Genomic DNA, 13,103 nt, shown 5'->3' on the forward strand with positions numbered 1-13,103 from the left:
TTTTGAATGAAAAAGCCTTGTCAACAAGGCAATAAACCTCTTGTTTCAGCAAAGTAGAATCCAAATGTATGCTCTGTACAAAAACCAGGGCCAAGAAAACCACTGTATAAAGCTGTTCACTATACTAAATTCAACTAATTTATCACTATCTCTTACATAATCCAGGAAGCTGTAGCTGCTGGAATACTTGGTCAGCTCACGGGGACATGGAGACTACTGCGGAGGAGGAAATGCGATATGGCTCCTTTGCGATCCCACGCAAGCAGATTAAATAAACACAGCTTACAAGAAGCAACTTATGGCGGAAAACCATATGTACAAGAAAATGACTGAAATGCCATTTATATGTGCCCCAAGATAATACACTTACGAGAAACCACACTCGCGAATCCTTGTTCCTCAGAGTGAAAGTTCAAGAGAATACCACCATCAAAGCATCGAACCAATTGACCAAGTAAATAGTTGGACCGACAATCCAATGAAATACTGGAGTGTAAAACCCTGTTGGAGTTGGCAAGAGAGGAGTCTGTTGAAGTGATTAAATCCTGTGAGGTGAATTTCTATAAAGAGACCGTCTAGAACTTGTTCAACGTTCTGGTTTTGCCAAGAGAGGTAATGCATTGACAAAGTTTCAGAGAGAAAGGCCATGTATCATCATGAAGAGGACAACAGAACACGATGGAACTGTTCTACTCTAGTCTGGTAATGGCATGACAATCTGCCAGCTGAAACTTTTTTTAGTTTCCTTCCCCGACGGAAAAAGAAGTCCTCAGTGTCAAGCACATAAGAGATCTGCAAGGATTTATCATATTAGAGGAATGATGATCATGATGAACTACTCCTATTAAGTATTTGACAAGTACAAGAGAGTCAGGAAGAAATAATGATGTGGACAAGAAATTGAAGTTAAACACACCCAATCACCTCGTCAAGTTCACAAATCCTTTCCTTTTCTTGTCTCAGCTCTATTTCTAGTATATATTCAAGTGTGTTGTTTAATTTGTTTCTTTATACATTCTCAAGTATTCTTACATTAATTTGTTTCTTTATACATTCTCAAGTATTCTTACATCCTTTTTAGGACGGTAAGTACTCTTTTATCCCTTTTAGTCTATCCTAAAGTAAAATAACTACTAAAAACTATCTTGGCCAAGTACTGATACACAGAACAAAAAACTAAAAATATTCAAATGTATGTGTGTGTGTATATAATATGGCACAGAAAACTCGTGAAGAAGTGCATATGATGATTAGAGTAACATTCAACTATTCATAAGCTTTAGTAGATAAAAAGTAAAAACACATCAAGTAGTTTTTTCATTTAAATCACCCAGGACAAACACAACCCACTTCATAACTTCAGGAGGATTATTGGATGTTACAATTATAGCAGTTGGTCAAAGAAGAACATTTACCTTCGATGAGTTTGAAGCCATCTTGCATTCCAGACCATTTACAAGAATAACATGTTCCATTGCCATGCAAAAAGCAGTAGATTCATCATGGTTGGCATGTTTCCGCTTATTTCTGCAGATTATGGGGGGAAATGGTCAGACATGGAAAGCAGTGAATGACAAGTAAAATTAGAACTCAATCACAAAGCAGATTGACGAACATCCCCCATACCCTCTACAAAAACACCTCTGTCCACTTAGTTTATTCATATATATGTACTTATACAGAACCAGAACCATACTAATTCTTACAAATGACCAGATTTACTAGAAGAATTAATGTTATTCAGTCGAAGAAGCGTCCGAGCATAAACAGATACTACAATTTGTTTCACAAATATCATCATTATACAAGTGAGAAAAGTAAGAAAATCAAATTGATTAGGACTAGAAGAGCGTATGGTTGGAATCCACAGCCCACCTCTTCCCAACGCAAAGCAATTAATATTTTGAGTCAGCTATTGGAATGCACTGGCATTTCTATACTTGATATTATAAAGTAAGGTAATTACCTATTTAGCAGAACCACAATCTGCACTCCTATGACATGCACTGTATTTATAAACCAAATATTAGACAGTTACCTAATTACCTCTTCAGCAGAACTGCAGAAGACTCCTTTTTCCCATGTTCGACCGACAGATAATCATTATGCAGATAACCTGAAAATTTGGGATCTACAGCAACTGCAACTACTTCAGACTTATCACTTCCACCATCCATCAACTGGATGGACAGACGGGTAGGGGAAGATGTCTACAAACAAAAAAACAATTCATTTTTTTAATGCACTTCTACATCTTCAACGGGGAAGGGGGGGGGGGGGGGCACAAAAACCACATACATATCTACCCAGGAACTTACACATTCAAACCGGTATATACTCTCTTCGTGGAGGAGCACATGAGCATTTTCATAATAAGCTGTATCAACAAACTTCTCTGGTTTCCTTAATCTTTCATATTCATACAACTGAAGCAGCTTACCATCCAGCTCATCACTCGAGACCGTTTGAAGCTGAAGCAAAAAAAAAAGGTATGTTCAAAGAACACCGATTCGTAGCACACCAAATCATATTCAAATAGCTAGTACAAGGATACCTGTTTGACCAGCTTATATATCAACTTGTCCAACGTGAATAGCACATATGACTGATTTCCAATGATTGATCGGCAATCATCCTCAAACTTTGAATTATCTGCAGATCCATCAAGCAAACTATACAGCGCACTCATGAATCTGCACAAACACATCCATTCTTCTCAAAAACAAAACTGACTGAAAGGCTAGTATAATCGCGAGTGAAGAAGAATTGCAACCTACCTGTCATAGGGATCAGTACCAGTATCCTTTCCAGTTCTCCATTTTGACTCAGATGATGCTGAATTCAGCTTTGCTGATAATAACCTTTCATATAGAATCTAGAAAAAGAAAAAGAAGATGAAGAACACACCATAGATCTCCACATGTTAAAATTATAAATATGATTTGCAAGGGGGCTTCACATTAACTGTATTGCGATACACAGTTAAATCCACTGCAAACTAGAAAATTGAACTTAAAAGTGAATCTCCTTACCTGGTGAAGCCTAAAAAGCACATAGAATGCCTCATTTCCATAAAACACCCGCGAGTACTTCATCGCTCCCCCATATACAGGTGAAGCCACATATTTTGTAAGTGGCTTCGAAGTAAGCAAAAGCCGATCAGACATTTGCAACACATTGCCATCACCTGTAACATAGTGTGCTTCGCTCGTCCCCTCAGCCTCACCTTCACTCTCAGCTTTGCCATCAAGTTCATCATGTTCCCCGTCATCTTCTTCATCATGCTCTTCTCGAGAGCAGTCATCAGCAGCAGACTCACTGCCAGATACATCTTCTCTGGCCTCAGAAACATTTTCACTATCTTCATCATCAGCATCTGCATCATTTTGACCAGCAGCATCCTGACAATCCATCTCTTCAGCAGCTCTGGATTGATAATGCACACTTCCATTACGTGAGGCACCATCTTGAAACCCAACAAAGTTGTCCTCCTCAAATTCACCATTCGGTGATAACTCACCCTCTTCTTTCTCATTTTTGCAGGGATCAACTGAATCGTCATTGTACCCATTACTTCTAGAGCCTTCTGCAAACCCTCCATTGCCCAGCGGAGTCGATCTTGAAGTATCAGTCTATCCCACAAAGAGAAATCATGCCTTAATAATGAGTAGTCAAGATCATTAGCACCAACCAAAATTGACATAAGTTCAGAGTCCCATACCTCTGATGCTGGCACACTATCAATGTTAGACTTGGATACTTGACCATGCTCTGAAACACCAGTACCCCGTCTTGCGCCACGTCCTGGATAAAAAGAACATCAGCTATTCTAAGTTTTGGCCAAAAACGAAACAATTCAATCGAATGGAATAGGTTTAGACTTCTTTAAGTACATATACCTGAAGTTAATTCCACTTTTTCATGAACAGCATCTGCTCCCATAGCAGCAGCTGCATCAGAATTAGTTAGGTCTTCACCAATCACTGCCAAACCATCTTTTTTGGGAAGAGAATCTGCATTTGCAAAGCTTGTCCTAGAAGAGTTTACTCGTAGGGGGGAAGCATTGGCATCTCTGTTGCTGATAACTTTTGATTGCTTAGCATCTGAACTAGGACTTCCATCACCTTCACCAACGCTAGTTCCATTGCTTTTTGGACCATGCTGCTTAGATAAGACATCATTGTTCTCAGTGGCCTCTGAGTCATAAGGGCGACAAGGTATACCCAAAATTGGCTCAAGAAAGTTGGTCCATAACCTCAGTACTTTATTTAATTGCTCTTCGGAGGAGCAAACCTCTTCACATGAATACTTGATAAGTTTGTACAAGTCTTCATGAAGCTCAGAGTCAGCATAATCAAATTCAAGATTCGGGGTTAAAGGATGTCTACTTCCAGCAGAAATAGAAACAATCATGTCGTCTTCTTTCTGCTTTTTCTCCTTAATTTCTTTGATCTCCGCCACTAAGGCTGTTCATCAGAATCATGAAAGATACCGCATCACATCAGAATCATGAAAGTTAAAAACAAGAACCACAGGAACTGCTCAATGGAAGATAGATACACCAGCTATTCATGAAACATGTATACTGTAATTTCCCTCTGCTAATCCCTTAGTGAAATCCTAAGACGTATGCAGAAATGGAACCAAAAATCCAAAGAACTACGTATTAAGCATGAGCCTAGAAGTAACTATCTTGGAAAACAAAAGCAGTAATTATTTTTTATAACTGAGAAATCCCCGAGCTCCAGTGGAAGAAAGTTATATACATGAAAAAACTGCAGATAGAAAGGCTAGCATGTATGAAGTGAGTAAAAATAAGATGACCAAAGCAACAACAACAACAACAACAAAAAACCCAGTATAATCCCACGAGTGGGGTCTGGGGAGGGTAGTGTGTACGCAGACCTTACCCCTACCTTGAGGGTAGAGAGGTTGTTTCCGATAGACCCTCGGCTCAAGGAAGATGACCAAAGCGTGAAACATAATTTGAAAAGGAGAGAAAAATCACCCTACATTTCATTGACTACAATGACAAGATTACAGGGAAAGGTATCAATTTTATCAAATCGATGTTGGTAGCGACGAGAACTAAAGTAATGTCAGGAAGAGGAAGATTTGCAATGTCAGAAGAGCACATATCAAGTTATGTAATAATCGACTGAAATACCATCTTTCAGCTCCATAAGACTGAGTTAGTCACACAGTTACAGAGAATAGGAACAGAGAGAATAAAAGCCACAGTCAAAAGCGAGATCACATACAAAATACATGCTAGACTTACATTTTGAGCTAAGATTCTTTGAATCTTGTTGCTTGAAATAGAAGCTTCGATGGTCAAGTGACTTATAATGGTTCTTAGCATAGATTTCAGCCCAAACTTTGTTAAAATCTGTGCGACACTTGGTCCACTCCTCCTGTTTCTGCTTCAAGCGGGTCAGTACAACAGGCAGCGCAAGAGATGGGTTTTTACGCAGAATATCCATAACATCCAGACCATGATCACCATAGAGTCGTTCAATGCATCTTAAGTTTAAGACTACAAAATGTAGAACTTCATTAATCAGCAAGCTATATAGTTGTGTATCTTTGTGCAAAAAACTGAAACCAAATTGTGAAAGCAGCCCGCTAATGTCTAAGTCAACATTGACAAACCTGTAAAGTGGTCCTCAATATGGATTGGACCATCCCCGCCAATTGAATTATCATTAATGGCATTCAGCAACTCTTCTGCACGCTTAGCAGTTGAACTTACCGACTCCAGTAACATGTCTAGCTCAAACCTGACATATTGCAAGATTACAATCATCATTGACGAAAAGCAAGAGCAAAATTACAAAAGACAATTTTTCAAGAAAATTATCACAGATGATTTGTGCTCACTGATTCTTATTTGAGAAGAAAACAGTAGCTTAAAAAGGAGCTGTGAGCTCATAGATGTTAAGATACATCCAGAAAAGCAGCTTGTCTGAACTCTTTCTCAGAGATTGATCAGAATCTCTTCTATTTCTGATAATTTTCTTTTCCCCTTTTTTGGGGGGAGCGGGAAACAACTTAACGTATGAATGGACTTACCTATCATCTTCACAACGAAACAGGCTTTCTTCATACTGATTTCTGCGCATGTGCTTGAAAGAGTAGTCCTCACTCCCAGAAGTCACAGATACCCAATGATCATTTAAAACCTGAGCTCCAAGCTCTGATCTTTGACTTGCGGTAGGTATGGGATACTGCACAATAAAGATATAAACAAATCTATGTCAAGACATAATCCACTAGAGATTGAGATTCTTCAATGTAGGATCTTATGAGGAAAACCAATCGACACATTTCCTACATCGTCAGGAAGAAGCCGATAACTGGGTGTGCATCGTTCGCAGTTTGACAGGTCGAGTTCTTGAATGGATTTTCCCCAGTATTTCTCCTTATATCGGTCCTTTTCTTTTGCTCCATCAGTTTCACGCTTCTGCTCTTTGTCTTTCTCATCTTCCTTTACTGACCTGGAAGTATGCCCTTCAGCCCACTTACCTTTGCTCACAACACCAGCAAGAAATCCATCTGCAAAGCAGGAACCAGTCAGAATGGAATCACATATATGCGATTATATGTGACACAAAAATTTTACCAACATTAAATATCAAGACTTACCAACTCGTTCACAACGCTCTAGAAATTCATTGAAACCCTCCATAAGATCAGGATATTTTCCAAGTAGATCAGCAACCTGCAATGATCATGCTTTCAAATCTATATGCTTAAACAACAACCACACCAACTTGTATATTATTTCAAAGACTGTAGCACCACAAAATCCTGTAAGACCAGGATTCAGTTAATTTTCCACCTCAAAGAAGAGGGGACCCCTTTTCCTCCCTTCTGTTGGTCCAAAAAGAGAGATTAGCATAAAATGGCTCTATCCCAGGCGGCATACCATCAGAACCATATATTTTGCCGCATCAGCAGAGCAAACAATACTGCCTACAGACAGACCCAACGGAACCCAAGCAAACCATAGATAGCAGAAATTATAAACAAAAATTACTGGCACATAGGAGCAAAAAGGATAGATTAAATGCCAGATACACGTACCAAACGTAATAACTCCTTCCTGTTAATTATTTCTGTGCTATAAATGGAGAGGCAATGTAAGAATGCCTGATAATCAGCTGGACTTCGCAGTCTTTCCTTTACCTTTTCACAGAAAGTGAACTCTTGGCTATACATATCTGTCAAGATCAAGCAAATCATATTAAAAGGTTAATAATCAAACTCAGAAATATTATGCTACTAACAAATGCATGCATCAAGAACACCAAAAACGAAACACAACAAAGTGAAACCGCCTGAAAAGAAACCATGACATAATAGCAAATATTACGGAAGAATGGTACTGAAATAGTCATCCTTTAGGTTTCAGCACATGACTGGAAGTTAAACGAGTGCTTGTAATTCACCATGAATTAACACATAACTATGACAATGCTAATGGAGGAAGATTCCAATGCAGCACATAAAATACAAATATTCAGACAATGCTAATCATGCACTCACTTTTCAGGGCGTCTTTATCTTCATGAGATCCTTCAAATTCTTCAACCTTCCGAGCAGATTTCTTTTTATCAGTATGACGCTGCATGTTTAGATCTCCATGGTTCTCATTATCAGGTTCTTTATAATCCTGATCATGAGTTCTTCTGTCCCTGCTCTCTTTTTCAGCACGTCTCTTATGTTCTTTCTGCAACTTCACCATTGTTTTATCATCGTCCATATCAGGCCGCTCAATGCTTAGGTCTCTTTCTGCATGAGGACCAATAATCCTATCCCGCCGGAAACGCTGCAGAGACAACAGAGTGAAGGAGGGGAGTATAGCTGTGGGACAACGATCAATAATAGACAAGAATAAAACACCCAGAAAAGAAAAGGCTAAATAAATAATAAAGAAAGAACCAAAAAACCTTGTCCATGTGCGGTTGCCTAAGCATGGGAATAGCTGAGCTCCTCTCATCATAACGATGGAAAGGAGACCTGCCAAATGAAGTTTGTGCTGCTGATGCAGTAGCTGAAGTATCTGGCAAGAATCTAGTGAATTCATCTAGCAAATCTGGATGGTCCACGAAAAGTATGGCAACCTACACATATAAGAAGAATATAACAAACTAAAACATGAAGTTCGTATATAATACTTATGTAGACAATTAAAAAATGTTTTATCACCTCATGGTACACCTCGCTGATGCCCTTGTGCTCCTTCCTGTACATGTTCAAAATGTCTAAGAAGGACTTGTACACATGATCATCATTTTGGAAACGTTTCTGCGGAAAATGATAACCCAGTATAAGTTAGGACTAAAGTTTGCTAAAGAAGAAAAGGTGCAGACCTTTATCGCTAAAATCAGAAGGTAACTAAATGTAACCTTTATTTTGTTCACAAAGCTGATAGCTTCTTCAAACTCAACCGTTCTCTTTGGAGGAGCCTCATCTTCTTCATTAAGGGTTATTTCATAGCCCTTGGGCAAGAAAGTGTTGAACCCAAGGATCAATCTAGGATGCCCTTTAAACAAGTCTTTCACTCTTGCTATGACACCCGCAGTATCAATTCTGTGAGGAATATCACAGACTTATGCAATAAATCCCACATAAATAACCAAATTTGAATAAAAACAAGGATGAGACTTGGCAAAGTAGCAAACCTTTGAGCCTTAAAGTTTTTCATAACATCAAGGAACAAGTCGTACTTATCCTTTTGATCTTGAAACATCTCCTTGACCTCCTTCAAATAAGACAACGCATCATTAGTTGTCAACTTTTGGGTGCTAGCACTAGCACCTGCTCCACCTCCGCCTGTGCTGTTGCCACCTCCTCCTCCGCCCAAACCACTTCCAGGAACTTGTGATTGACCATAGCTTCATCCCCGAAAAAGAAAAAGGAAAAACATTACACATCAGAACCACAGCCAAAAGTTGCCACTCAAATTTATTGCTGCTGTCCTCCCCCCAACCATATACTCTTTAATAGGGTTAACTTACAATCTCATCCACCTTAAACCAATGCTAAGTTTGGGCTAAAGTTAAAAGCTTTTGATAGTTCATTCAGAATTGACAAAACCCTTAATACCAATAACCAAATAAACAGTGGTTCTGTTGCTAAAGTTCTTGCCTTTACCCTAAAAATCAATTAACAGACAAACAAAAAGCAAACTAGACCCACCCAAACAAACGCAGCACGAGTAAAGATCGAATCTTTATCTTTAGTTCTACCTTATAACACTGAGTTGTTAGAGTAAAAATGATAGGACCTACTCTAAGTCATTAGATATGGCAAAAAATGTCATCTAACAATTTCTGATCACAAAATTATACACACCACACACCTTATAGCAACTAAAAACCACTGATTTACCTAAAATTACCAAGAATTCAACAAATTCAAAAAAATAAAAGCCTTGCATCAAAACAACTCATGTTTACATAAAATGAACAGAAGGGAAAAGAGCTTACGATTCTCCACGAGAAGAACCAAATGGCCGCTTAAATTGAGGGTTACCATATCCATCCTCTCTCAATCGCTTCATGCTGTAAAAAATAAAACAGAAACAACAAGTTTAACAATCAAATAGAAGACCTCAACATAAAATAAAAATAAAAAACTAACATGCTCCATTTTGCTAAAAAGAACTCACCTTTTGAAGTTTTCCTCAGATTTTCTGAGGAAGCAAAAACAAAACTCTCAGCAGATCTAATAACAAAAACAAAGGAGTTAATTCAATGGTTTAGATCAGATTAAAAGAATTAACAAAAGTCTCAAACAATTCTTATTTCTACCTTTTCGTTTCCCCTCTTCTGCTTCCCTCCTGAGAACTACTAACACAAGTTTGAGAAACGAAGAGGTAAAAGGCAAAGAGGTGAGAAAAAAAATGAATTAATGTGAAGAAGAAAAAATAGTGCTGTATATCTTATGTAACGTGACTCAGTTTATATAACTCCAATTTTTGACGAATGCCATATATATTGTCTCAAATTTGTTTGAGGGGAAAAAGCTATAGTTTTGAAATTCTTTTGCCCTTTACGTGGGCTGCTGCGTGTTGGTGATTTCAAATACCTATATGGTTCCTATGGGCTCAATATTAGTGACAGGTGTGTACATTTTTTGAAGTTTATAAATTAGCCCAAAAAATTGTTATGCCTCTACCTCCTTGTTCAATCAAATAAACTCCCTATTTGATTAATAAATTGTTTATTAATTTTGGTTTGATATGTTTAATGTTGGAGTTATGTTCATGTTTATGTTCTAAGTTTAGAGTTTAACCTAATAAACCATGCACGCGTAAATAAAAGAGCATGCACTGTGCGTTTTAACGGAAATAACGACTTTTTTGTGATAGATTATAGTAATTTATAGATTGATCGTTGTAATCTTTGAAGGTTATATGATGCACGTAACGACCTAATCACCTAAGGAAAGAAAATGTACTTTTCAATGCAATTACGCATTTAACGTCATCTTAATGCAAGTCATATTTCCTTATTTAGTTTGCTAACTAAATTCGCGAATATCGTAACAAAATACGTCCAAATTAAACATCGAGTAATGATAAAAGAATTGAAATTTCTAAAATCATATTAAAACCTAATCCAATTAAATCTGAACCGATTAACAATTAATTACAAATATGACGAGATATACATGTAATCTAAATAACTTACCTACATCACCAAAACGATATAAATTTGCAATCGAGATATATAAGAACAATCACATAAAATTGAAGGACAGATCTTCTTCTTTCTCTTCCCAGTAACACGGCACAATCAAATGTGTTTGAGTGACCAATAGATTGAGTTATTTGATTTGTGTGATGAAATTATCACTGTAAAATTATTACTTCTACAAATAAGGTACTTCTACGAAATCAATCATCACTCAAAGAGCGCCACTTAAAAAAGATTGATTGTTCTTTTTTCGCTTCTTAAAGAATTTTTCTCTTTATTTTGCAAATTTGAGATGTAATGTAGTCATATCGACAGGAGACGATGTTGAATATTTGACTTTCGAAATTATACTACACAATTACTAGATTACTCTTAGGCAACATAATCAGATGACAATTATGAGATTTATTAAATTTCCACAAAATACAATTAGTTTTTTGTTAATATTTTTGGTGAAATAATAAGTTTGTAGTCTATGCAATCCATCTTAAATGGCAAGAAATTTTATGTGATCAGATCTCATCTCTTCAATATTGACTACGGGTATAGTTTATGTGATCTCCGACAAAACACAAACACCATGAGTGTGTTTGGTACGAATAAAATATTTTTCGGAAAATATTTTTCAATTATTGTTTGGGTTAAATATTTTTGAAAATATTTTTTTCATGAACTTATTTTCCTCCAATTGGAAGAAAATGTTTTCCCGAAAAAATATTTTCCCGAACTCTTTTTCAACATTACCCACCCTATTCCCCATCCCCTCCAACCCACACCCACACCTACCCACTCCACCCCGCCCTCGCCCCCACCCCCACCCCCACCCCCACCCCCACCGTCGACCCAAAAATGGAAAGAGTACGGGGAACAACAACTCATATAATAGGATATCCACATCAATGTATCGAAAAGTATTAAATTTTTTTATAGTTAAGTACTTAAAATTTAGAAAGGTTTCCATTGATTAATTTAATTAACTGATAGATATTATACTAAGAGCACGTTAATTTATCTGCTGCTTTGATACATACATCGAGTTCGACTATGTAATTTTTGTACAATTTTTAATTTAAAATAAGAAGTTATAAATTCGAATTCTAAGGACTTTGTTATTATTGTTCGGTTGATGATGTAAATATGTAAAAAGAATACACTTATATATTTATTTTTAGAAGGAGGACATTTATTAATCCCATTTTATTTTAGATGACATGCTTTTTTTCCTAATCGGTCCCATTAACAAATATTACCTTTCTAAAATTGAAATTATTTAACATAAATTTTATATTTTATCATTACCGATAATGTTTAAAAATATAATGACATGTCTAAGACTACAAGTTCCAATAAAAAGAGTAATGTATAAAAAATTACCTCATTTCAATACCGAATATGGTGCCTTTTTTTCAAATTATACAAGCTATGTATATTTCACATTTTTTACAGATTCTACGTAAAATTTGTCCATTTCCTACAACTCTTCGTAGAATGTTATAAATTTTCTGCGTCCATTTTATAAATTGTATGTAACCTTTCTTGGTTAGCTTTCTAGTTTGTGTAATTCTTATTTTTCTTTTGTAAAATTTGTTGCTGTAGTACCTTATGTTGCAAGTCTAGAATAACTTACATGTCCTAAGAATAACACACACATATATACAACAACAATAATATACCCAGTATAATTTCACATAGTGAGGTATGAGTAAGGTGTGTATACAGACCTTACCCCTACCTTGTGAAGATAGAGGGATTGTTTCTAGACACACATACACACACACGCACACCCCCATATATATATATATATATATACAAAAAGAGTATTTTCTTTTTAATTATGGAGCACAATTTCACCGTTGTTTTGCGTAAAAAGTAAAGCAACACATTAGTTCATTTGGGTTTGTGTGAATTTTTAGAAGAATAATTAAATTCTTGAAGAAAATAGAATTATAAAAACGTTGGGTATTTTGGGGGGTGGGAGGGAGCAAGGAAACGTGGGGATTTGGGGGAAGGGAGGTGAGGAGAGTAGCATAGAAAAATATTTTCCTAAAAAAATATTTTTTACTCTCTAACCAAATACTAGAAAATATTTTTCGAAAAATAGTTTTACACTCACCAACCAAACAAGAGAAAATAAATGATAAAATCACTCATTTTCTAGGAAAATATTTTCCTTCTTACCAAACACACCTTTTTTTTCGTGACTGGAGAATTATATTATATCGTACTATACTAATTATTCCACTCCAGATAGCACTAGATGACAATTATGAAATTTATTAATTTCCACCGAATGGAATTTTTTGTTAGTATTTTTTGGTATAGTGATAAGTTTACGGTCAATGCAATCCACTTCAAATGGGTTATGTGGTCACATTTCTTCTCACCAATATTACGTAT

The 13,103-nt window shown here is 36.5% G+C and overlaps 1 protein-coding gene across 2 annotated transcripts; it reads right to left on the reverse strand.

Moving 5' to 3' along the window:
* LOC107766319 (paired amphipathic helix protein Sin3-like 2) lies at positions 1-10,065 on the reverse strand. 2 transcript variants are annotated; one of them, XR_012701335.1, is made up of 23 exons: positions 9,819-10,065; positions 9,677-9,732; positions 9,495-9,569; positions 8,688-8,900; positions 8,412-8,595; positions 8,212-8,310; positions 7,953-8,126; positions 7,549-7,831; positions 7,087-7,223; positions 6,646-6,721; positions 6,335-6,555; positions 6,073-6,227; positions 5,653-5,780; positions 5,282-5,536; positions 3,900-4,466; positions 3,722-3,804; positions 3,033-3,632; positions 2,778-2,875; positions 2,555-2,693; positions 2,319-2,471; positions 2,039-2,210; positions 1,416-1,527; positions 1-792 (listed from the first exon to the last, which is right to left on the reverse strand). XR_012701335.1 is itself a non-coding variant. In XM_075234675.1 (23 exons), the coding sequence occupies exons 3-23, from the start codon at positions 9,566-9,568 to the stop codon at positions 655-657; spliced, it is 4,053 nt and encodes a 1,350-aa protein (XP_075090776.1). In that variant the 5' UTR covers position 9,569; positions 9,677-9,732; positions 9,819-10,065; the 3' UTR covers positions 1-654. The 2 variants fall into 2 exon arrangements, 1 of the variants encoding a protein (XP_075090776.1); XM_075234675.1 differs by having other exon boundaries at positions 2,047-2,210.
* Positions 10,066-13,103: the final 3,038 nt, after the last annotated feature.

This window comes from Nicotiana tabacum, chromosome 17 (genome assembly GCF_000715075.1).
Source record: "Nicotiana tabacum cultivar K326 chromosome 17, ASM71507v2, whole genome shotgun sequence".
In the NCBI taxonomy this organism is placed as follows: Eukaryota; Viridiplantae; Streptophyta; class Magnoliopsida; order Solanales; family Solanaceae; genus Nicotiana; species Nicotiana tabacum.

Coding starts and splice junctions, on each gene's coding strand:
- LOC107766319 (XM_075234675.1), bottom strand. CDS start 9,568: ATGAAGCGATTGAGAGAGGATGGATATGGTAACCCTCAATTTAAGCGG. Junction 8,311..8,411: donor GCTTTGTGAACAAAATAAAG/GTTACATTTAGT, acceptor CATTTTCCGCAG/AAACGTTTCCAAAATGATGA. Junction 8,127..8,211: donor TCAGCGAGGTGTACCATGAG/GTGATAAAACAT, acceptor TTATATGTGTAG/GTTGCCATACTTTTCGTGGA.